This window comes from Neomonachus schauinslandi, chromosome 3 (genome assembly GCF_002201575.2).
Source record: "Neomonachus schauinslandi chromosome 3, ASM220157v2, whole genome shotgun sequence".
Lineage (NCBI taxonomy): Eukaryota > Metazoa > Chordata > Mammalia > Carnivora > Phocidae > Neomonachus > Neomonachus schauinslandi.
This window is the reverse complement of record NC_058405.1, coordinates 100900854-100925460: the sequence shown is the minus strand read 5'-3', so window position 1 is coordinate 100925460 and position 24607 is coordinate 100900854. Positions and strand designations below refer to the sequence as shown.

Sequence of the window (24607 nt, the reverse complement as noted above, 5' to 3'; positions counted from 1 at the left end):
CAGAGGCAGTAATCTCTTTAACATCAGGCTTAGCAACATTTTTCCAGATATTTTTCCTCAGACAAGGGAAACAAAAGCAAAAATAAACTATTGGGACTACACCAAAAAAAAAAAAAAAAAGGCTTTAACACAAACAGGAAACCATCAACAAAACAAAAAGGCAGCCTACTGAATAGAAGAAGATATTTGCAAATGATGTATCTGATAAGGTATTACTATTCAAAACATATGAAGAATTTATACAACTCAACACCCCCCCAAAATCTGATTAAAACAGGCGGAGGACCTGAACAGATATTTTTCCGAAGACATACAAATGACCAACAGATACATGAAAAGATGCTCAACATCACTAATCGGCAGGAAAATGCAAATCAAAGCCACAGTAAGATATCATCTCACACCTGTCAGAATGGCTAGTATCAAAAAGACAAAAAATAACAAGTGTTAGCAAGGATGTGGATAAAAAGGAACCCTTGGGCACTGTGGGTGGGAATGTAAATTGGTGCAACCATTATGGAAAACAGTACGGAGTTTCCTCAAAAAATCAAAAATAGTACTACCATATGATTCAGTAATTCCACTCTGGGTATTAACCCAAAGAAAATGAAAACCCTAATTTAAAAAAAACCCCTAATTAAAAAAGATATATGCACTTCTATGTTCATTGCAGCATTATTTACAATAGCCAAGACATGGAAGCAACCTAAGTGTCCACTGATAGATGAGTGGACAAAGACAACGTGGTATATACACAATGGAATATTTCTCAGCCATAAAAAGAATGAAATTTTGCCATCTAGGGCAACATGGGTAGACCTAGAGGGCATTATGCGGAGTGAAATAAGTCAGATGGAGGAAGACAAATATATGATTTTACTTATATGTAGAATCTAAAAAAGAAAAGAACAAAATGTAGAATCACAAATACAGAGAACTGGTGGTTGCCAGAGGGGAGCGGGTGAGGGGATGGGCAAAACAGGTAAAGGGGATTAAGAGGTACAAACTTCCAGTTATAAAATAAGTTGTTGGCGGTGGGGGAGCCTGAGTGGCTCAGTCGGTTAAGCATCTGCCTTCAGCTCAGGTCATGATTCCAGAGTCCTGGGATCTAGCCCCTAGTTGGGCTCTCTGCTCAGCGGGGAGTCTGCTTCTCCCTCTCCCTCTGATCTCTTTCTCTTGCTCTCTCTCAAATAAATAAAATCTTTAAAAAGTAAAAAAAAAATTTTTAAATAAGTCATGGGGATATAAAGTACAGCATAGGGAATATAACCAATAATATTGTAATAAAGTTATATGGTAACAGATGGTAACTGCAGTTTATGTGGTAAGCATTTCATAACATATATAAAAGTTGAATCACCATATTGTACACTTAATATTGTTTCATCTAAGAATTTTTAAAAATTTAAGATAAAACACTGATAATGCTCGGCAAATAGTAAGCACCGTATAAAGGTTTGTTAGAATCACTTTCTCAGTACTTTCATTTCTTCACTGTCACTCACTTCTCAGCCAATTCTGACCCCATCACTTTGCCATAAACAGTGTTTACTAAGAATACCAATGGCCTCTATATTACTAAATCCAACGAATATTTTCAGTCATCATCTTACTTGAGGTCTATGTAGTAATTGAGGATCAGTGTTAATACTCTCTTCTTGTAACATTCTTTTCTAGTCCAGGACTTCAATTACCACCTACCTCTCCTGTCTTACCCGTCTTTATCCGTAGCCCAGACCTCTATTCTATGCTCCAGACCCCACAAGGCCAGTGATTAGCAGGACATCTCCCCTCGGATGTCTCAAAAGCATTTCATGCATACTACCTCCAAACCTGACCATGATCTTTCTCTCTTTACCCCCTCGTCTTGAATATTCTGTTTTTTCAGTCCCTCTTCACCTGGCTGGCCCCTACACCTACTTTAGATTTTAGTTGAAGAATCACTTCCTCAGGGAACCCTGAGGTGAATGCCCTCAAAGAAACTTTCATAGCATCTCTCTTCTCAGCTACAATTGGAAAAAAGGTAAGCTACACAAGGGCAGGAATGTCTGTGTTCTCACGACTGTATCCAAGGACCTAAATTAGGCAGCCTCCAAAGCCCTTTTATTTGCCCTGGGATCTCTCTGCACTCTTTAACGAGCATTAACTGTGCCACTTGTGCCTGACTAAGACATTACTAAGTTAAAACTTGACAGAGTGCGAAGAAGTCTAGCAGGAGAGACAGTAATCTAGCCCCCAAATTACTTTCACTTGCGATAAAAGGCTCATGGATCACAATTTTTTAAAAGCCTAACAGGGTGATTTGTCCCTTGAACAACCAACATTATGCACATTCTGAAATAATGCAGTGGGTCCAGGTAATCAGTGCAATTGTGTGGGGTTTCTACCATTATGTTTACACCTCACCTATCACTTTGGTAGTGGCACTCAATCCTACCTTAGCAAGCCAACTGCTTTTAACCCAGCACTCCTGTGACCCCAATCCAGAGAGCAGTTTGCGAAGAGGTCTCCCGTAACCGCAGGCAGCTACAATGCCGCGGCGGAATATGAAGGCGGGAAAGTCCGAGGGAGGAAAAGCCGACGCCTGAGCTTGGGTCAATGTTTTAAGGAACAGTCTGCATTTAAAGCCAGTAGGGGTAAATAAGACTGAAAAGAGAACCGAGCAAAAGTCCCAGCGGGCATAAGAGTGAAAAACGACGGAGGTCCGGGGCACGCCCACTCCTCAGGCACCCAGGTCCTCAGAGCCAATCCCGCGAGACTCCGAACGCATTCCCAGGGACTCCCTCAAACTCCAGGTAAACGCCGGTAGAGGCGGGGCAAGAAGAGAAGGCGGCACTGAGGAGCTCGCCTTACACGCTCAAGAATCTCAGTTCTCGCGATCTTTCCGGAGCCGATCCTCCACAGGGAGTCCGAGCGCGCGTGCAGGCTGGATGCCGGGAGGGCGGAGACTGTGTGGCGGAGAGCAGCCCCGTTGCCTGTCCTACGGAAGCCTGCGAGGAAGGGTGGTAACCGCTGCCCCGTCCCATTGTCCCGATGCCCAGCGCCAACCAAAGCCGCAAGAGTCAGGAGAAGCCGCGGGAGATCATGGATGCGGCGGAAGTGGGTGTCCTCCTTCCTCGGGCCTGGGAAAATAGACCCCCTGGGCCGCACCGCGCTGAGGGAGGGAGTAGGGTGAGCGGGCCCCTGCCTCCGGCTCCCTGTTGGCCCTTGGCTTGCAGGCCGCGGGCCTGGGGCCGGGATGCCCAGAGCCCTCACTGCGCTTCCAGGACCCTTGCGCGAGCAGCGTGGCCAGACCCACCCCTGATCTCATTTCTCACAGGGACGCTTGGGAGGCCTAGCGTAACAGAAGCGTGTCCCGGGGTGAGGTGGACATGGAGCACCGACTGTCCCGGAAGTAGGAGCGGCGGGGTCACAAGCTTCCCTGGGTTAGGCACGTCCCTCATGTAATCGCCCCTACTCCTTGCCCCGTAAAATTTTAATGTCCACTAGTAATCGATTTTTTCCTCAGCTCTCGTGTTCCTAATGTTTTTGCAAGTAATGACGGTACTTAGTAAAAAGATCTGCCGATATGTTTAATGACGATTTACCATGTGACAGCTTCAAAGAACGCTTGCCATTTTTATTTACTTTCTCCCTTCTAGTGACCCAGTGAGGTAGGTAGGGAAGTTTGCCGAGCAAGCATTTGAGATGAAGTGATTCAAAATCATGTGGGTAATTCATAATACCCAGTGGTCCTTCAGTGCTTTTCAGAAATGAAAGTTTGAAGCCGTCCTACAACTTACTGTGCTGTAGGATAACCGAGCCTCAATCCCTACCCAGCTCCTAACTTTTCACTTGAGGAGTTATGAATCTGTGATAAGCTACATAAGGAATGGGTCATCTTAATAATATTAGATGGAATAAAAGTTGCTGAAATATGAACAGTACTGGTAAGTGACCCTGTATTCACACGCTGTAGTCTGTTTATGCTGGCCTCATGCTGCGTTGTGTGACTATCTGTTAGGGCTGGGTTATCTTTGTCTTTAGGTGTATTTTTTTTTTTTAATTTGGAAAAAAAAATTATTCAGTATTCACCTTAATATGTCTGGTATATTTTGGTATAAACACAAACTCCAATATCTGCCAGATCTAAAGGAAAGGATTCCAGCAGATAACTAGGGAGTGACAGAAACTAATTGCTTCCTATATGTCTTAAAGTACCCTGTAAAATCTAAGGAAATTATTTTCGCTATTTCTTGATCTAATTATGTAAACTGTGCTCCTTTGCAGATAGCATAGATCTAGATTATAAGGTAGACATTGTGATGGAATTATGTCATTTTATAGCTAGAAGGATCTTAAGATACCATTTTAGAAGTAAAGTGAGATTAAAATAAAAGGCCACTTAGCTATTCTGTAAATATGTTGTTAATAGTCTGTACCATAGATCTCCTGTTTCCTGCTCCTGACTTTAAAATATAACAAGAAGTTAGATATTGTCTATTTCCAACCCCTTGCAATCCTATATGCTGAAGGTAGTTTTAGAAACAGGAAGCTGGTGAATATTTTTACAAAGTTGTAGTAGCTTATATCCAACATCTCGGATTTCTAAAAACTGAGGACATCTGGTGCTCAGAAAGCTTACCCAAAAATGTTGGTTCTCTTTGAACATCTCTTCCTGTAATAGGAAGTTAATATAACTGTGGTACTTCATCCTACTCCCTTCACAGAGAAAATTTATATCCCTGCTTTGAAGTCATTTAATGTTCTTTTTGAAGAAGGTAGTTAAAAGATGTGTTGTATATGTGTGAAAATTTTATCTTTGAGTGCTGTTGTATATGGTATATCCATCCAGGACAGGTGATCTTCAAAACAGAAGAAACTTTTTCTGTATATAGGTAAATGATATGGCAGATTTCCACACTTTGAAACTACTGGCTCTCTAAATTAATAAAATGGTACTGAAAGTTAAAATAAATTTTTTTTTTAAGATTTTATTTATTTATTTGACAGAGCGAGAGAGCACAAGCAGGGGGAACAGTAGAGGTAGAGGGAGAAGAAGGCTCCCTGCCAAGCAGGGAGCCCAATGCGGGGCTCGATCCCAGGACCCTGAGATCATGACCTGAGCCGAAGACAGATGCTTAACCATCTGAGCCACCCAGGCACCCCAAAATAAATTCATTTTTATACTCTGTTATTTGTATGTATGTGTATACTGTGCTATTTGTGTCTAAATAAAAAATCATAATCTAAAACCATTTTTTTGTAGGATTATGCTAAAGAAAGATATGGAGTATCTTCAATGATACAATCACAAGAAAAACCAGGTTAGTAGCTTTATGATAATAAAGCCTTTTTTTTTTTTCTTCTTGGTCTTTCTAATTCCAGGAAAGCTCTTCATGAAGTTAAGTAAGTTTGGCATAACTCTGAAAAGGTTAAATGAATAACCCAAGCAGGTGCCATAACCCTGCATAATCATTGTCAGTCTAGGGTTACTACTCTAGAAAGGGAAGAAAAATACATTAAAGAGTTAACTTTAAATGGTAAATTATATTAAAAAGGTAAGGTACAAGATTTAACTAAGATTTAGCTCTAGCCTAGGAGATAAAGAAGAATGGTTAATATTAACTGCCTTCGTTATATGCAACCTTTTTGCATGTTTTATGAAGCCACCTCCTTTCCTTTTCCCTCTTGACTTTATTTCTTTGAAATTGACTTGTCACATGCTGTTTCACTCAGACCTGTAGGTTTTTTATTTCTATTTATTTCTTCCTTTTGTTTGTATTTTTATATATTTGTATGTGTGTAATATCAGATTTATCTTACTGTCAACTATTTAACAATCACTTTTCTTTTGGTAGACACCCCAGATCATTCAAACTTTGGTACAACTGCAGAACTTTAAGTTCTGGCCCATTGGAAGTACTAGGTACTTCTTTCTCTCTCTCTTACTTTCTTTCTCTCTTTCTTTCCCTTTTTTTCTTTCTCTCTTTCTCTCTCTCTCTCTCTTTCTTTCTTTCCTCTTTTTATGTACTTCTGATTCAGAAGCCTGCCTATGAATTTTATGCTTTGGAAATAACCTCCAGGTCAGTTTTATTGTACTTTGGGATTTGATTTATTGCACTGCCACAAAGTCACTTTTACTTCTTAACTTTCTTGGAAAAATGTACAATATAAGACAAATGGTTTGCTAAAAATAAACTATTTCCAAAAGCAAAGATGCTGGAGTAAAATAATTTAGTATAAAATGGAATACAAACAATATAGTATAGAAGATGACATTCCCCTGCCAGGACAAGCAGGAGGGGTGATTTGAGACTTTTTTTTCAGTATCTTCCTGAATTGGACTTCCTTGAACTATAACAAAGAAGCTCACTGGAGTTTCAGTCTTTTACGTGAGCTCCAATCACCTATTGCTATACTGTTCCCATTTGGTTAGCAAAGCCAGACTACTGTCTTCCACTTATAATTTCTTCTCACGGGGTAGGGGGGGGATAAACTATGTATGTCACCTGGTAACAGTAATATAACAGGAAAATTCTACCTTTGGTTTATCTCTGCTAAAATCCTAATACTTGGTTCAACACGAAGTTTCCTTCGCATGTGCTTCCATGTCTCCAAATTTCTTTGTTCTAATGCTAGTGACTTAAAAGTGTGGAAGAGGCAGTAGATTTTCAAACTGAAATCCTGCTGCCCATGATCATTGTCTCAGCCAGTCATACTGATGAGAGTGTGACATGTGTCTCAAGTATTTGTGGATGTGTTGAAGGTTGAGAACCCCTGTGCTAATTAGTTCTAATGCTACACAAAAAAAGAAATGATACTCTTTGTTTTCAAAAGTAGTATCAAGGGGCACCTGGGTGGCTCAGTTGGTTAAGCATCTGCCTTGGGCTCAGGTCATGATCTCTAGGTCCTGGGATCAAGACCCAAGCCCCATACTGCATCAGGCTCTCTGCTCAGCCTCTCCCTTTGTGATCTCTTTCACTCTCTCTCAAATGAATAAATAAAATCTTTTTTTAAAAAGTACTCTTAAAATTAATCATGCCACGTATAAGCTCATTCTTTTAGATTTATGTTACTCTGTTTCATTTGGTTTTGAGTTTTGACTGACTAGTTAATAAGTCATTTCCTTTTTCAGTCTTGGCATTTTCAGATTTGTCTTTTAAAATTTTATGCTGCTTTGTCTGTCTTTTCTCTTTCACACTTTTCTTTTGCCTGAGTTTACACAGCAGATTTGGAAATTGGCTTAATTTATAAGGTCTCTTGGCAACGTTCTGCAAAATGGCTTAAAAATTCCTCATTCTTTCTCTTTGTTTCTGGCAATGAGAACCATGGTGTTCTGTAAATCAAATTCTCTCTAAGCTTCATCTTCTTGCTTCAAGAGACAAGTTACAAATACATTTAGCAAAGTAGGTAAAATAGATTTATAATTTGATTTCATTATAATATCCTCCCGAAAGTATTTTTAGTAATGTAGTAACTAGGTTTTGCTGCATGTGATATTGACAGATTTGGTTACAATTAGGCAATGTAACTCTTGAGAATAGAGATCTTTTATTACTCTTGATGTTATGATGTCATGTCTATTACTATGTTTTTAATACTTAAATTTTTCTCTGATATTCAAATTCTTGCATATAAAATAATAAAATGATTTCTGGATCATGATTGCCTATGTCACTATCTTGACATAATAGTTGTTTTGTCACAGTTTTCCTATTTGGGGATTTCTGGATAAATATAGTATTTTGTTATTATCATTGGGGGGCTCACTTACAGCCAAAAAGGGAATTTATTGGCTCACATAACTATAGGAAACAAAGTATGAGATAGCATACAGCATAATTGAATCTAGAGGCTCAAGCAGCATCTGTACTTTCTGTCTTCACTTTTTGGCTCTACTTCCTTTAGGTTATTGGCCTTATTCTCTCATCCTGCCATCTCAAGTACTGGGAAAAGTAGTGGCTACAGCCCAGGCCTACACCATCTCAGCTCAGGAACCCCAGGGAATAGAGCTTCATTCCCATGTCTCTCTAGTAAGTCCCACAGAAGGACTTTGATTAGTTCATTTTGAGGAACATGCCTTCCCTGGATCATTCTTTGTGTCCTGGTACCATGACTATCCAGGCCTGGCAGAAAATCCAACCCTGTGCGGTTCACTTATATACTATGGCAGGCAAGGGAAAATACCATGTCCCTTTAGGCAAAGGCAGGTGAAGACAGGCTGTATTTGGCCCTATAAGTCACTGAAGTATTCAAGAGATTTGCATTTTGAAACTATCTCTTTGAGTCCAATGTAGACTGAATTAGGGGATCAGGGAATGCCAATTATGAGGCTGTTGCTGTAGTTTAGGCAAACTAAATGGTATTTTGGTTTGAGATGGTGGCAATGAAGATGAAAGAATTGGATAGATTTTAGAGATGTACTTAGTATAATTCATAAAACTTGAAGCAAATTGCATATGGAGAATGATAGAAAAGAAAGTGTTATCAGAGATTGAAAATTACTTAAGATAATACCAAGTACTGGGGTGCCTGGGTGGCTCAGTCCTTAAGCGTCTGCCTTCGGCTCGGGTCGTGATCCCAGGGTCCTGGGATCGAGCCCCACATCGGGCTCCCTGCTCTGTGGGAAGCCTGCTTCTCCCTCTCCCACTTCCCCTGCTTCTCCCTCTCCCACTTCCCCTGCTTGTATTCCCTCTCTCACTGTGTCTCTCTGTCAAATAAATAAAATCTTCAAAAAAAAAAAAAAAAGATAATACCGAGTACTTATGCTAGCTGTTAAACCAAAATAATTATGACTTTGTAAATTCTGAATTACAAAATTGTTTTACTTATTTGCTGCAGATCGAGTTTTGGTTCGGGTTAGTGACTTGACAGTACACAAAGCTGATGAAGTTGTTTGGGTGCGTGCAAGGGTTCATACAAGTAGAGCTAAAGGTAAGATTGATTTCATAATTATAGCCCTTTTGGTAAGGACTCTGAATTTTTTGTTTTGCAAATTCCTCACAGACCAAAATAAATCTTTAAAAACAAAACAAAACAAATTTATTTTCTTTCTTAAATCACTGTGAAGCATTAATCCATGTTTAATTAATTTTAGTTCTTACAGGACATCCTTAGGGTGCCTGGATGACTCAGTTGGTTAAACTCCCCAGACTTTTTTTTTTTCCTGCTGGTATTTCTTACCCTTTATATCTGTGCTCAAGAGAAGACATTTTTCCTTCCAGAAAGTGGTCACTTTTCTGTTCATAGAATTGCTGCTATTCTTTTCTTCAATCTCCTGTTGAATTTGTAGGTGTTCAGAATGGTTTGATAACTATCTAGCTGAATTCCTGGGACCAGACAAAATTTAGGTCTCCTACTCCTCCACCATCTTACTCCTCCTAAACTCCAACTCTTGATCTCAGCTAAAGTCTTGATCTCTGGGTCGTGAGTTCAAGCCCCATGTTGGGCTCCGCCATGGGTGTAGAGCCTACTTAAAAACAAAAAATTAATAAAAGACATCCTTAAAAATAATTTGACTTTAAAGACTCAGATTAAATCCAAGACTTTAAGGTACTTTTCTAGCACCTCTCAAAATTTTAAGGTTGGTTTTTTTGTTTGTTTGTTTCTTTTTGGGTTTGTTGTTGTTTTTGAGTTGCGGGAGAGGGAGAGAGAGAGAATCCCAAGCAGGCTCCACACTGAGTGCAGAGCCCAACACGGGGCTCTGTCTCACAACCCTGAGATCATGACCTGAGCCAAAATTAAAAATGGGACACCTAATCAACTGAGCCACCCAGGCACCCCAAAAGTTTAATTTTTTTAAGTGAAGAGTATGTTTGAGAAGCTTTTCATATGTTAATATTCTTATATTTGTAATATTTAATTTAGATAGCAAGATAGGTAACAAAGAAATAAGGCTACGTTCAGGTTGTCCAATACAGTGACCACTGGCTACCTTTAACTATTTAAATTTAAATTTAAATTCAATAGTTCAAGTTACGAGCTGTATTTTGAGTATTTAATAGCCACAATGGCTAGTGGCTCCCACATATAGCATAAATACAGAATATTTTTGTCACTGTAGAAAGTTCTGTCAGGCAGTACTAAGAATTTAGCATTAACAACAAAGAAGAAAGATGAGAATAACTTAGGCCTGTTCCTTATAGAAAATTGTCTTAGCCTAGTGTTCACAATTGTCTAAAAATATTGACAACATTAGTTTATAATTTTATACTTTTTACACACTTTGCACATTTGATCATCCCTACAAATTTGTGAAATAGGCAGAACAGGCTTTGTTATTCCACTTTGTAAATGAGGATACTGGCACTTCAAATGATAGGCCCAAGAACTCCTAGTAATTGGTAGAATATGAACGGAATGTGGTAGTTTTCTAAGGTACTTAGTCTCCCCAGCAGAGCTAATTACTTCTGTAATATCTAATACATTCTATGTTACATTTCTTACTTGTTTTAAAATATTTATTATAGCATTAATGTACACCATTTTATACATATATCTCACTCTCAGGATCACTAGAACTAAACATTTGTCTGTTCTTCCAATATACTCCCCCCCCCAAATAGCTGAATACTGTTGGACTTTGAGAAAACTGGTAGAGTTTTAATTTTTTCAAAAATGTTGATTTGCCTTTCTGAAAGTTTGGGCCATTTATTCTACCAAAAGATAACCACATTGTATTGTAATCCTTCGTTTACTTGTCTTTCTCCCATTAGACTGGGAGCCTTTGTATGTTTCCTAAACATAGTTATTTAGCAAATTAAAAGATACAATGCATGCTACATGTAGGCCTGAGCCAAGAATATTTCCCTTTGCACACCCATCCCCCAAATGGAACAATTGGAGTACAGTAAGGATAATCGCACTGAATCGAAACACATCAGATATTTTTAAATCCTTAAATTTATAATAATGCTAAGACAGGCAGCAAAACCTGGTTGGTTGCCAATGAAACAAGCTCATTATTTTGAAAACTGATAAAGAGAAAGTACCATTTCTGAATGAGTTGAGTATCACTGGCTAACCAAATGGTAGATAGGGGGAAGTTGCTGGAGAGGTATTCCATCTAATAAAATGAAAAAAAGGTATGTTAGAACTTCATCATTTTGCCCCTAGTAAATTACCCAGGCATTCATCAGCAGTGACTGCTAATGACACAATAGAGAAACAACCAGAAATATTTTATGTCTATTCATGAAAGAACTCAACACCACCCAATGCAGTAGGCTTGCCCAAAAAAATTGTACCTGAATCTCATGCAGCCTTTAGATCTAACCACCAACCTATAGGAAAAACATAGGACAAAGGAATATGTTAATAACAATGAGGATGCAATCAGCGAAATTTAGACTATAGGAAACTACTGGGCAAAAATGACCATATCTCTTAGACAAATAAATTGAAAAGGGAGGGATGGACTTAAGAATTTTATCTCTCAACAGTCACTTATTTGGATCAGAAGTTAAATATATAGTTAAATAAATGAAGGATGGAAGGACACTTGAGACTCTTGGAAGTTTGAACATTGGCTGGATGTTTGATGTTAAAAATTACTCTTTTTTAAGTTGGGATAATTGTACTGTGGTAATGTTATTTTTAAAAAGATCTTATCTCTTACGGATCCATACTGAATTATGTATGGATGAAATAATGTGGCTGAAATTTGCTTCACAGTAGTATAGGAATAGAGGGATATGAGGATTGGGATAAAGCTGAAACAAGAATGTCCATGAGTTGATAATTATTGAAGTACATGGGGACTGTAGGTAGACATTGGTATCATTTACAAATAATGATCTTCTTGTCCTTTTCTTTCAAATGTTTATCTCATTTTTTTGTTTCTCTTTGCAATGATTAGTAGATTCTCCAGTACTACGGGGATTCCCTCAATGAAGAATTTTTCAAACAGCAGAGATTTAAACTCCTGATGAGTTATTTCATGACTTTGGGTGTTCTGCATAAAATGTCATTAGAAAACAATGCCAAAGTTTAAAGACTAGATTAAAAGAAGTTTTCTTCTAGTCCAAATTTTCTGTTATCAGGAATAGATGTTAAATTTTACTAGACCTTTTTTCATCAGTTTTTTTCCCTCAAAATATAATTGTATTGAGTGTATTTATATAGAGGTTCATATACTAATCTCTCTGCTTTTGTGTTTTTTGAAATTTTCCATATAATAAAAAATTAAAATGTAGTTGATCCTCTTTATTCATGGATTGTGTATTTGCAAATTCTCCTGCTTGGTAAAATGTAGTTGTAACCCCAAAATCAATACCTGCAGCACTTTCACTCTCATTCACAGAAATGCCAGACATGTACATGTGCAGAGAGGCAAAACACTTGAGTAGCCCAATGCACATGTTCCCAGCTGAGGTCAAAGAGTGAAGCTCTGCCTTCTTGTATCAGCTCTCTTGAACAAGTGTTCTTTCACAATCTATTTAATGCCACATTCTTCATAGTCTTGTGCTTTGTAAAAGTTGGTGATATGGCTGTTTACAGTGGCCACCAAGCATAGTGCTAAAGTACTTTAGTGTTCCTAAGTGCAAGAAGGCTTATGCCTTGCTTAGAAAATACATGTGTTAGATAAGCTTCATTCAAGCATGAGTTACAGTGCTGTTGGCCGTTAGTTCAATGTTAATGAATCAACAATATATATTAAAGAGTGTGCCTTCAAACAAGCACCTACAAAACAAGGTTATGTATTGATGGACTGGTGAAAATTTTGTGACCAGAGGCTCACGGGAACCTAACCTTGTATTTCCCCTAGGAAAAATGGTTTGGTGTTTGCAAATTCATTGTTCATGTTGACTTTATAGAACATAACTACCACAAATAACAAGAATCAACTCTTTGTAATTGTAATGATTTATAGTAGTTGGATTTCTTAATGTTGAACCATTTTTGGATTCTTGGAATAAACTGAATTTGGCAAAGGTGTGGGTAGTATTCTTTTAGTATAGTACTAGGTTAAGTTTCAGTGTTTTTTTCCTTGGAATTTTGCATTAATCTGGTTTTCATAATTTTTTATTGGAAAATCTTTTTGTTTTTAAGTTTGTATATATGTTTGTATCTGTATTTAAGCTGTAAGTTACCTAAGTAATACATTAATATCTTTACATAAATTTTTCTGAGAATACAGAATTGATACTCCCTTTTTTCTTCTCTACACCCTATCCTCTGCCTCAGCCTTTCTGTTAATTCCTAATAATTTGTTCAGTGTCTTTCTAAAAATCTTTCTTTTTAACGCACATACGCACACATACAGGTTTTTGTTCTGTGCGTGTGACTTTTAACTTGTCTTATTTTACGTAGATGATATATTTTACATGTTATTTTGCAACTTTTTAAATTTTCAATTAAGTATTTCTTGGAGATCTTTCCATGATACTAGTTATAGATCTACATAAGGCAGTATTTTTCCAAGGTAAATCTCTAGAAGTGAAATTCTTGGGTTGAAGGGCATATGTATGCTTATTTAAAATTTCTTATACCAGACTATTCTCCAAAAAAACTGGTCAGGTAATAGTCCCAAAAGTATATGACAGTACCACTTTCCTATATTGTTACCAATAATGATCATCAATATTTTTTATTTCTGCCAAAGTAGATTATCTAGGAGCGCCTGGGTGGCTCAGTCGGTTAAGCATCTGCTTTGGGCTCAGGTCATGATCCTCGGGGTCCTGGGGTCGAGCCCCGCATCAAGTTCTCTGCTTTGAGGGGAGCCTGCCTCTCCCTCTGCTTGTGCGTGCTCACTTTCTCTCTTTCTCTCTCTCTCAAATAAATAAAATCTTAAAAAAAAAAAAAAAAGTAGATTGTCTAAAGAAAGAAATAGAATCTTATGGTTTGAATTCGCAAAACCCTGATTGCTGCTACTCCCTTCTTCCTTACATAGGAAAAATTGCCAGTAAATATGACTGACTTGGAAGCATTCAGGTGCCTTAACTCCAAAAGTAGTAACACATTAAAACTGGACTTGGGGGAAGTAACCCATGCTGGCAATTTCAAGTAGTGCAAAGCTCTAGAAAACCACAAATAAGGAAATGGAAGTGTCAAAATCATAGTGTCAGAAGTATGACTACTAGAATCCTGTTATGTCAAAAAAAAAACCAAACCACAACTTATTATAACAAATATTCTTAAGGGTAGTATTTCATAAGTTTTTAAAAATTAAATCAGATTTCTTACTAGATTTATGTATCCTATCCCTAAAATCAAGTGGTTTATACAGGAGCAATGAGAAATTTTGAACTCTTAGTGATACACTTAAAATTTATTTCTTTAGATTGTGAAAGCTTATGAGCTGAAGCCTGCATACTGAAAGAGTAATTGAACTATCTGTGACTCTTTTCAAATTTTATATATACTACATTGAAGTCATTGGCACAAAATACTTCTCCAGTACTGTCCTTTCTGAAAACTTACTTATACTTCCAAAATAGCTAGTTTATTTTGGTTATCAGATAGTTTAGGACCTCAATTTATGTTCATGCAAGAATATTTCAGGGGAAATAACAAATGGAAAGTACTTTAGAATATTTAGGTCATTGCTGTTTTATTCGGTAATGAATTAACATAAATGATGAAGGAAAATGTTAATGTTGGGTATTAGGAAGTTAAGGTACATTATCTAAATAATGAATTCAGGAACTTGGCAAGCTAAAAGACAGTAGGAAGAGATGAAAACATAAGATTGCCTCACATGTTGGATAACGTAATTCTCCCACAAAAGCTCACTTTATTACTGAGCTATCACTGAATGGAGATGAGGGTGAGCCTTTTTGTCCTGACCAGGACCATGTTTGTTCTTCAGCTTAGAAATAAAGAATGCGCTAGGTGCTATACAAGGTATCAAACTTTACGTTTTCCAAAACAGGACTCTTGTGTAAACTTAAGAAATAAACTGCCTCTTCTAAAAACTTAAGAATCAAAATGCAACACAAATTCTTAACTGTTAGGAGCTAAATTTAAAATATCCAAAAGTAGCAAATTTATTCAGCTATTTTGAACATTGACTCTGTCTTCCTTTCTATAAACTGTCTCCTGGTTGGCGGGTTCCAAGAAGAAAGATGAGAAATATTTAACAGTTGATTAGTCTTTGTTATAAAATTCCAATACTAACTTACACAGAGAGGACTTTTTTGCTAAAGTAAGAAATTACATATTTGCTTCTTAGAATAAAAGGTATATGGATATAGTAAAAATTAAAATTCTAAAGGTGCAAAAAAGATATAAAAGGAAAGGTCGCCTGGATGGCTCAGTCAGTTAAGCGTCTGCCTTCAGCTCGGGTAATGGTCCCAGGGTCCGGGGATTGAGTCCCACATTGGGCTCCCTGCTCAGCCTGGAGTCTGGTTCTCCCTGTGCCCCTCCCCCTGCTCATGCTTGCTGTCTCATTTTCTCTCTCTCTTCGCAAAAATAAATTTAAAAATCTTAAAAAAAAAAAAAAAGATATAAAAGGAAAAATAGTCTCACAATTCTAGTTTCTCCATGTCATCACAATCTCTTCCCCTCCAAAATGACCATTGTTGTTCCTTGTGTATCCTTCCAGGAGAAAATGGGTTTACAAGCATGGGTATATTCTTTGTTTTTTAAATTTACATAAAAGGGATGGCAGTTCACATACTGCTCCCCATTATCACTCACCAGTGTTTATGAGATAGTGCCTTGCAAAATGCAAAACAAAGCAGGTCATGCAGTGCAGTGTATCACCAACCAGAGCCAAGGAAGGAACAATTTGTTTACTAACAGCCAAGAACTTGGTCTTAAAAGTACTTGATAGAAGTAGTCTGAGTAGACAGGTCTACTTACCAGGAAACCAGTACTGGATTTTTGTGGGTTTTTTGAGTCTTTTAAAAATCTTTTTGAGTGGACCATCAAGGTTCTAGTATTTGAAAGTGCTTTGAACACCAAAAACCTGGGAACCATAGCATTAAAGTCACATGTAGATCATTCCACTAGTAAAGACTGCCTAAATATGGAGTGATAATAGAGCTTCAGTGCTTTTATAGAAATAATACTGCTGTGAACATCTTTGTCACTGTGACTCTTTCCATACTCAATTTCCTTAACATACATTTTTTTAAAAGATTTATTTATTTAAGAGAGCATGAACCAGGGCGGCGGGGGCGGGGGGAGGTTAGAGGGAGAGGGAGAAGCAGACTCCCCGCTGAGCAGGGAGCCGGACGCCCCTGGATCATGACCTGAGCCGCCCCAGGATCATGGCCTGAGCCGAAGGCAGACACTTAACCAACTGAGCCACCCAGGTGCCCCCTTAACATACATTCTAAGAAATAAATTTCTTGAAGCAAAGAGAACGATTTTAAGTTTGTTTTTTTTTTTTTTTAAAGATTTTATTTATTTATTTGAGACAGAGAGAATGAGAGACAGAGAGCATGAGAGGGAGGAGGGTCAGAGGGAGAAGCAAACTCCCTGCCAAGCAGGGAGCCCGATGCGGGACTCGATCCTGGGACTCCAGGATCATGACCTGAGCCGAAGGCAGTCGCCTAACCAACTGAGCCACCCAGGCGCCCCGATTTTAAGTTTTTAATGCCCATTGCCAAATGATTCTCCGAAAGCATATGCAACTTTACTTTGCCATCAGCAACTTACAAAGGAACGGTTTTCACTTAATTAAGCATTAGATAACATTACATATTTTTAAATTTGAGAGGTAAATTATCTGTCATCATTGTTTGTTTCAACTTGAATTACCTTCATTTCATTTTTTTCCTTATATTTACCTAGTCAGGCTTTTTCTCTTTCTTTCAAATGATTTGTTATAGTTCATTGCCCATTTACCTATTGGAATCTCAGTGTCCTTTACTTATAAATCTATATGATCTCTATGTATTAAGGATGTTTACTCATATAGGTTATGTCATTCAGCAAATAATTTTTCCCAGTATTTCAGTTTTTTTGTATATAGATATTCTGTAACTTTTAAACTTAGAAAGGTCTCTCCTTTTTTGTACAGTTTAATATTCAGTTTCATTTTTTACTCAGTTTTTTATTTGTTGGGTTTTTTTAATTTTCTGAATTCTATCTAGAATTAGAATTTCTTTTCTCTAATAGGGTCTATTTTGAGTTTATTTTTCTGTTGCATTAATCTGGATGTTTTTTGTGCTGATACATTTTTACTTGTAGATTTATATAATATCTCATGGTGCTGGTTTTACTACTTCATCCCCTCCCTTCCATCTGTTTCCTTTTTTAAAAAATAAGAGGTGTAATATTTAGAATTACATACAATAAACACATTAAACATTAAAAGAGAACAGTGAACAATTTTCACTCCACCCATTACCACTGATTTCTTGATTTGTTTTCCCTAGCAATGAGGTCAAATCTTAGGGAGCGCACTTGCTTCTATATTTAGCCTCCTAGAACTCACCAGGTTCTACATACTATTTGTGTTAAATCTTGAAGATGGCCAAGATTTCCTTTCAGCCCTTACATTTCTTCTATACCTACCTCCCTGACTGTATTATTCCCTTAAAAAGTATTTTTTCTGATTAGAAAAATAGTACATGCTTATTGTAGAAAGTTCAGAGAAAAAAAAAACGAAGAACAGCATAACTTGCCATAATTTCACATCTGTTAGTAGCCACATTGTGGTGTTTTTTTCCTATCCAATCAGTTTCACATTTTGCTGTTTTTTTTTCCTCTGCACAATATTAATATACTTAGACAAAATTGGGATTATACTTTATATGGTTTTATCACCTTCTTTGCATAATAGTCTATCATGATTGTCTATCAAATATTTACTTTGTGTTCCCAGCACCTGGCATGGTTGTTGCACATTGTAATCCAAATGTGAAAAAGGAATGGTAGTCAATCAAATAAGTAGCCAGTAGCAGTGGTGCTGTTAATAATTATTAACATTAATTAATAACAATTCATACTTTAATTGGGTGTGTCACAGCTCTAAATATATTACCTGTATAATCCTCAAGATTGTAGGAGAAAACCCCATGAGTGACATACATTATTTTCTCCATTTTGCAGATGAGGAACTTAAGCATAAAGTAGTTTAATAATTTTCCCTCAGGCCCCTTCCTAGGAAGTGATAGGATAGGATCCTAGGTCTTTTGATTTCAAAGCTTTTACTCTTTACCATCCCTTACACTGTTACCCCCTAGTGCTGACCCAGAGACATTTTCATGTGCTAACCCTTTTTGTAAGTCCTCTAGAGCTCCTTTTTCTCTCAAGGTCTTTTGTGTAGCATTGGAGTTCATCGCAGCATGGCTTTGTAGTGCAGCTAGGTCTGTGCTGCCTATCTGCCCTATTAGAGCAGCTAAAATATTTGCTAAATCACATTGCCTTCCATTTCACAGAAACATTCTGTTAAAGGTTTCTCAAACATTCTGTGGTTTCAGTTGTTCCCAGGATAATGTCATTTTGATCCATCTGCAGATTTCTTCACGGTAACAATCTTTATCCATGCAGTATCTTAAAATCCCCTTGAATGTGTTTAGTACGTGTAACTTTCTTTTTTAAGATTTTACTTTATGACTGCATCATAGTCCAAAGGAAAGGGAAAATAAATGTGTATTTGGTGGTTAAAAATATGTAAGTCATGGGGTGCCTGGGTGGCTGTCATTAAGCATCTGCCTTTGGCTCAGGTCATGATCCCAGGGTCCTGGGATCGAGCACCGCATCAGGCTCCCTGCTCCGCAGGAGGCCTGCCTCTCCCTCTCCCACTCCCCCTGCTTGTGTTCCTGCTCTCATGGTCTCTCTCTCGCTGTCAGATAAATAAATAAAATCTCTTTAAAAAAAAAAATATGTAAGTCATAAATTACTCTGAAGTCCATAGATTATGTCTCTGTTGGCACTTTGCAAGGTTTTTTCTAGACTCATGATTGTGGTCTGATTTGTGTTTCAAAATACTATATGTTGAAAGTAATGACTAAGTCTGCTTGCATTTTTGCTTTTTTTTTGCAAGGACTTTAAAAACTGAAATCTTTTGATGTTTTATAAAACAATCTGATGAGAAAAGTGGTCTTATAAAGATTTAACTTGTTTTATGAGGAAGTAATTTCCCAAAACTTGATCAGAGACTTAAAAAGAATCTGGTTTGGAGGAAAAGGATGTCACAAGGATAAAGAGTCACTGAATCTATTAGAATAATATTTTTGAAAAGGTTAAGAATAGGGAATGGCAGTTCCTTATGAAAGGAGGGGAGATTGGGGGGCTCATGAGGCCCAGAATATGTAAAAATAAAACTGGTTGTAGAGGATAAAGGGAATGATCTTTTATATGCAAAATAAGTTATTTGGAGGGGCACTTGGGTGGCTCAGTTGGTTAAGCATCTGCCTTTGGCTCAGGCCATGATCCTAGGGACCTGGGATTGAGCCCTGCGTTGGACTCCCTGCACAGTGGGGAGCCTGCTTTTCCCTCTCCCTCTGAAATTCCCCTAGCTTTCGTGCTCTCTTGCTCACTCTCTTCCTCTCTCTCAAATAAATAGATAAAATCTTTTCTAAAAAAAAAAGTAAGATATTTGGAGTGAAGAGGAAAATGCGAAACTCTTATAAAGGATGAAAGATGAGGAATATGATAAAGGAAAACAGAGGAAAATAGAACATGGAAGAAACTGGCCTGTCATTCTAAGTGCTCTTTAAAATGTACTTTGGTGGGAAGTAAAATGGACCACCTGCACAGAATGCTTGTGTTCTTGATCCTAAGCAGTTTATTATCACTTCTGTGGTTTCATCATTGATGATCGAAGATCCCATAGTGGTTAGCACAGTGCCTTTGCCTGTAGAATACACTTGTTATTGAATGAATGTTGAAAGTGATCTGAAGTTACTTGAAATTTGTTTAATCAATGCAATGACAGAATAATTTTCTGATTTATATTTTTTTGAAATTGGTGATTTGCCTATGTTCTCATAACAAACATGTTAAAAGCATTTTTGTTACTCATAGTGGGAACTTGGGTTTTTTTAAAGCTTGTCAACAGTCTGAGTATTTGGGCCGTGGAAGCCAGATACATGTATGTACATACCTAATGACTATAGTAAATTTTGGCTCAATTTTAAAGTAGAGAAACATTTTTCTTCTTTGTAAAACCTGAAGTAGCGTGTCCTTAATACACTTGTGTTCTTTCTGTCTTATTCAGGGAAGCAGTGTTTCTTAGTCCTACGTCAGCAGCAGTTTAATGTCCAGGCACTCGTGGCAGTGGGAGACCATGCAAGCAAGCAGATGGTTAAATTTGCTGCCAAGTAAGTAAGCAATTATATCCTGTTGTCAGAATAAACAATGGTGGGAACTAAGACTCCAGGGGTTTGGACCATTTTCATACATTAACATCAATGCTTCGTTTGTTTAAAAATGTAGTTATTTAAATTGTCAGTTCAGTATTGCTGAATACATTAAAATTACAAAAGAGAAAATATGGAGCACAGGCTTGAAATTCATTTGGAACTGCTGAAGCAGCACTCTCTACAGACAAGTCACATTTACTTTCAAGTAGAGTAACAAAAAGCCTGGCAGCCTCAACATAGCAAAGCAACTTTATTTTGTTGTGTTTTGTTGAGCTTCAGTTCCTCCCTCCCCCAGTTTTGAGATTTGCGTATTAAGCAACAAGTTTTCTAACTGAAAAATAAAAGCATATAAAATGAGAGTGTGGTTTTGCAAATGATTCCCTTCTAAAGGAGGTAAAACAGATGTCATAACATTTTACAGCTTTTAACTTTGACATTAAAAGGGTTAAAGAAAAGTAAAAATCAACCCACTCCCCCAAGTCTTGCTGTCTGGCTCAGAGTTCCTGTAGAAATGCATTGTTTTATTAAGTTTGCAAGAGGCAGGATATAGAGATAGTGTCGTGCTTGTGCATGCTGTAGCTCTAAGGTAATAATAGTTGGTAATGTGGATAGTTTTGTTTGTATGTTTTTCTCAATTTAATCAAAATTTTATTTCCATGATAATGATCAAGGTATCTGATTTGGAAAAATGGATGATCTTTGTGTTTTAAGTAATAGCATACTTCATAGGCATAAATGTTTTTTAAAAGAAATTAAATCTGGGATAAATGTTATATTTTTCTATTGATTTTTATCTCTGTTCTTTAGTTGTATACTTTCAAAGATGCGTGAATATAGAAAGAATTATCAATTTTAGGACTAGAAAGGAACTAAAAAACGATCTAGTTTAACATCCTAATTTATATTTGGGCCCTCCCTGACTCCCTGAGTGTTTTACAGGTATTGGATGCTCAGTAACTGGTATGGGTTTAGAGATTTATTTATCACATTCAGTTTTATTGTACCACAGCAGTGTCTGTATTCTGGTTTAAAAACTCCAGAGCCACTAATTACATCAGTTCACTGATGAACTCAGTAGTATTTGTATTACTGGTGAAGTAGTGCCACCTCACCCTGTCTCGCAATCCTGCTACCCAGAGACTTCTGTCTCTTCTGTCTGTATCTTTTGGTGAGTAGGTTTGCTGTTTTCATCTCATGGTCTATGATGGTGTGTGCTTGTGGGGTACATTGTTAACTAGCCTTTTAAGGTCAGTCCTGTGACATGGGACATAGATAAACTTGGTCCCTAGAAATAAACTTTCCACACAGAGCCTTCTATAAATAGAGCTCCTGGAAACCATAGATGTATATGCTAAGTTATATTTAATGTACTGAAAAATACTGGGAAAAAGTCCATTTCAAATCAGCAAATAACCTTATGGCTTTTGTCTTTTGTGTATTAAATTGGTTCTGAAAACTAATAGATGAAGCTGACAGTTTTATATAGAATGTGTGTTTCCATTAAATTGCATTATAACCTTAGTGTTACATGCCTAAAGAAAATATTCTAGTCTAAAAATCTTTTGAGGGGCGCCTGGGTGGCTCAGTCGGTTAAGTGTCTGCCTTCGGCTCAGGTCGTGATCCCAGGGTCCTGTGATCAAGCCCCGCATCGGGCTCCCTGCTCAGCCAGGAGCCTGCTACTCCCTCTCCCGCTCCCACTGCTTGTGTTCCCTCTCTAGCTGTCTCTCTCTCTGTGTCAAATAAATAAATAAAATCTTTTTAAAAAATAAAAAATAAAAATCTTTTGAAATTCCCACTTACCCTTAGTATTTACTAAGAGATAGCCTACTGACAAAAGGACAATGAATTCATTTGATGTCTTTAGAAGTAGTCCACAAATAGTTATTTCTTATTACTTTGGGTCTTTTCAAACTTCTGCGACTTGATTAACAGCAATTGACCATATCAGAGGTCAACCAAAGCTTACTAGCTGGCAGACCTACTTGCAAATGGTCTCCCAAATAGAATTTAGTTCACTAATGTCCTCATAATACATAAATTAAAGAAGGGTCTTCATATAAATGATACAGTATAACGTGAGATTTTTGTCTTAGACAAGGCAAGAATTTAGGTAAATTAGTCTGGATTTCATAATCCTGAAGTAGAACTCAAGATCTAGATGTAATTCAGCTTAATTAAATTGTGACTCAGATTTTTTTTTTTTTTAAGCAAAGAGCCTGTATTAAATGGACTTTATATAATTAGTAATGTGTGGGAAAAGATGGTTTTATAATAGAGCTGTTGCAAATTATAAAGCCTTTGGTTATATACAAGTGAATGAAGCCAATTTTATACAATAGGCTTAACATGTGGTACTTAGGTTAATTATTTAATTTTTGGCACTACTCATACGTTAAAGTATCTAGCCTGAGTAATTAAGAGTAAGTGTGTTAATGACTTTGCTACCTTGTGAAAGAGGAAGATTCTCATGACTAAGACTCTGTGGCAAAAAATGTTTGTTTTTTTTTTAACTGAAGTATGGTTGACACACAGTGTTATATTAGTTTAGGTGTACAACATGGTGATTCAGGAACTCAGTGCATTATACTATGCTCACCACCAAGTGTAGCTACCATCTGTCACCATACAATGCTATTACAATACCATTGACTATTCCTTACGCTGTACCTTTCATCTCTGTGACTTACTCATCCCATAACTGGAAGCCTGTATCTCCTACCCCCCTTCACCTTTTTTTTGCCCATCCTCCCATTCTCCCTCCCCTTGGCAACTGCCAGTTTGTTCTTTGTATTTATGGGTCTATTTCTGCTTCTTTATTTGTTCATTTGTTTTGTTTTTTAGATTCCACATAGAAGTAGAATCATACGGTATTTGTCTTTATCTGACTTATTTCACTTAGCATAATACCCCTCTAGGTCCGCCCATGTAAAAATTATGAGTTTTTAATTTTTGTTGTTGGTTGATAATTTTCTTAGGAACATGATTTCATGCCGCTGATAGGTCAGTCAACTTGCCTTTTTTTACATTACTTTAGACTGTACTTCTTCAGGTAGTTCTGAAATCCTGATCTTTCTTGGTAATAGTCTAAGGCACATGTCATTTCTTTTTTTTTTTTTTTTTTAATTTTTTTTATTCTTATGTTAATCCCCATACATTACATCATTAGTTTTAGATGAAGTGTTCCATGATTCATTGTTTGTGCATAACACCCAGTGCTCCATGCAGAATGTGCCCTCCTCAATACCCACCACCAGGCTAACCCATCCTCCCACCCCCCTCCCCTCTAGAACCCTGTTTGTTTTTCAGAGTCCATCGTCTCTCATGGTTCGTCTACCCCTCCGATTTCCCCGCTTCATTCTTCCCCTCCCGCTACCTTCTTCTTCTTCTTTTTTTTTTTTCCTTAACATATATTGCATTATTTGTTTCAGAGGTACAGATCTGAGATTCAACATTCTTGCACAATTCACAGCGCTTACCAGAGTGTCTATCACCCAGTCACCCCATCCCTCCCACCCCACCCCCCACTCCAGCAACCCTCAGTTTGTTTCCTGCAATTAAGAATTCCTCATATCAGTGAGATCATATGATACATGTCTTTCTCTGTTTGACTTATTTCACTCAACATAATACCCTCCAGTTCCATCCACGTCGTTGCAAATGGCAAGATCTCATTCCTTTTGATGGCTGCATAATATTCCATTGTATATATATACCACATCTTCTTTATCCATTCATCTGTCGATAGACATCTTGGCTCTTTCCACAGTTTGGCTATTGTGGACATTGCTGCTATAAACATCAGGGTGCACGTACCCCTTCGGATCCCTACTTTTGTATCTTTGGGGTAAATACCCAGTAGAGGCACATGTCATTTCTGACAGAAAGCCAGTAGTATGATCTTATAATCAAAGTGCCAATTTTTAAAGAAGAAAATCAAGAACAGAAAAATTTTCCTTTGAAAATTACCTGTTCTTTTCATGAATAATAATAAATCAGGTGAATTTATAATATGAATTCTAAAGAACTTTCAGAACTTTTTTAGGAAAAAATTGTGTTGGTTTTTTTCTTCATCTTTCAGAATCCTTTTCCTAAAAATTATCGTTACTAGTTAGGCTTTACATAAACTATTTTATTTAAAATGGGTGTTCAGGGGCGCCTGGGTGGCTCAGTCGGTTAAACATCTGCCTTCAACTCAGGTCATGATCCCAGGGTCCTGAGATCAAGCCCCACATCGGGCTCCTTGCTCAGCAGGGAGCCTGCTTCTCCCTCTCCCTCTGCATGCCACTCTCCCTGCTTGTGCTCTCTCTCTCTGTCAAATAAATAAATAAAATACTTTAAAAAAAAAAAAAAAAAAAAAAAAAAAA

At 37.3% G+C, this 24607-nt stretch overlaps 1 protein-coding gene across 3 annotated transcripts in view; it reads left to right on the top strand.

Annotated features, from left to right (window-relative positions):
• The first annotated feature begins 2875 nt into the window (after nt 1–2875).
• DARS1 (aspartyl-tRNA synthetase 1) overlaps nt 2876–24607 on the top strand; it is a 58697-nt gene continuing 36965 nt past the window's right edge. Inside the window, exons 1-4 of one of the 3 annotated variants that reach the window (XM_021695832.1) lie at nt 2876–3099; nt 5249–5306; nt 8824–8916; nt 20099–20201. In XM_021695832.1, the coding sequence (XP_021551507.1) occupies nt 3034–3099; nt 5249–5306; nt 8824–8916; nt 20099–20201 (320 nt within the window). In that variant the 5' untranslated portion in view covers nt 2876–3033. The remainder of the gene's footprint in view (nt 3100–5248; nt 5307–8823; nt 8917–20098; nt 20202–24607) is intronic. The other 2 variants (XM_021695834.1, XM_021695833.1) reach the window with 2 other exon arrangements.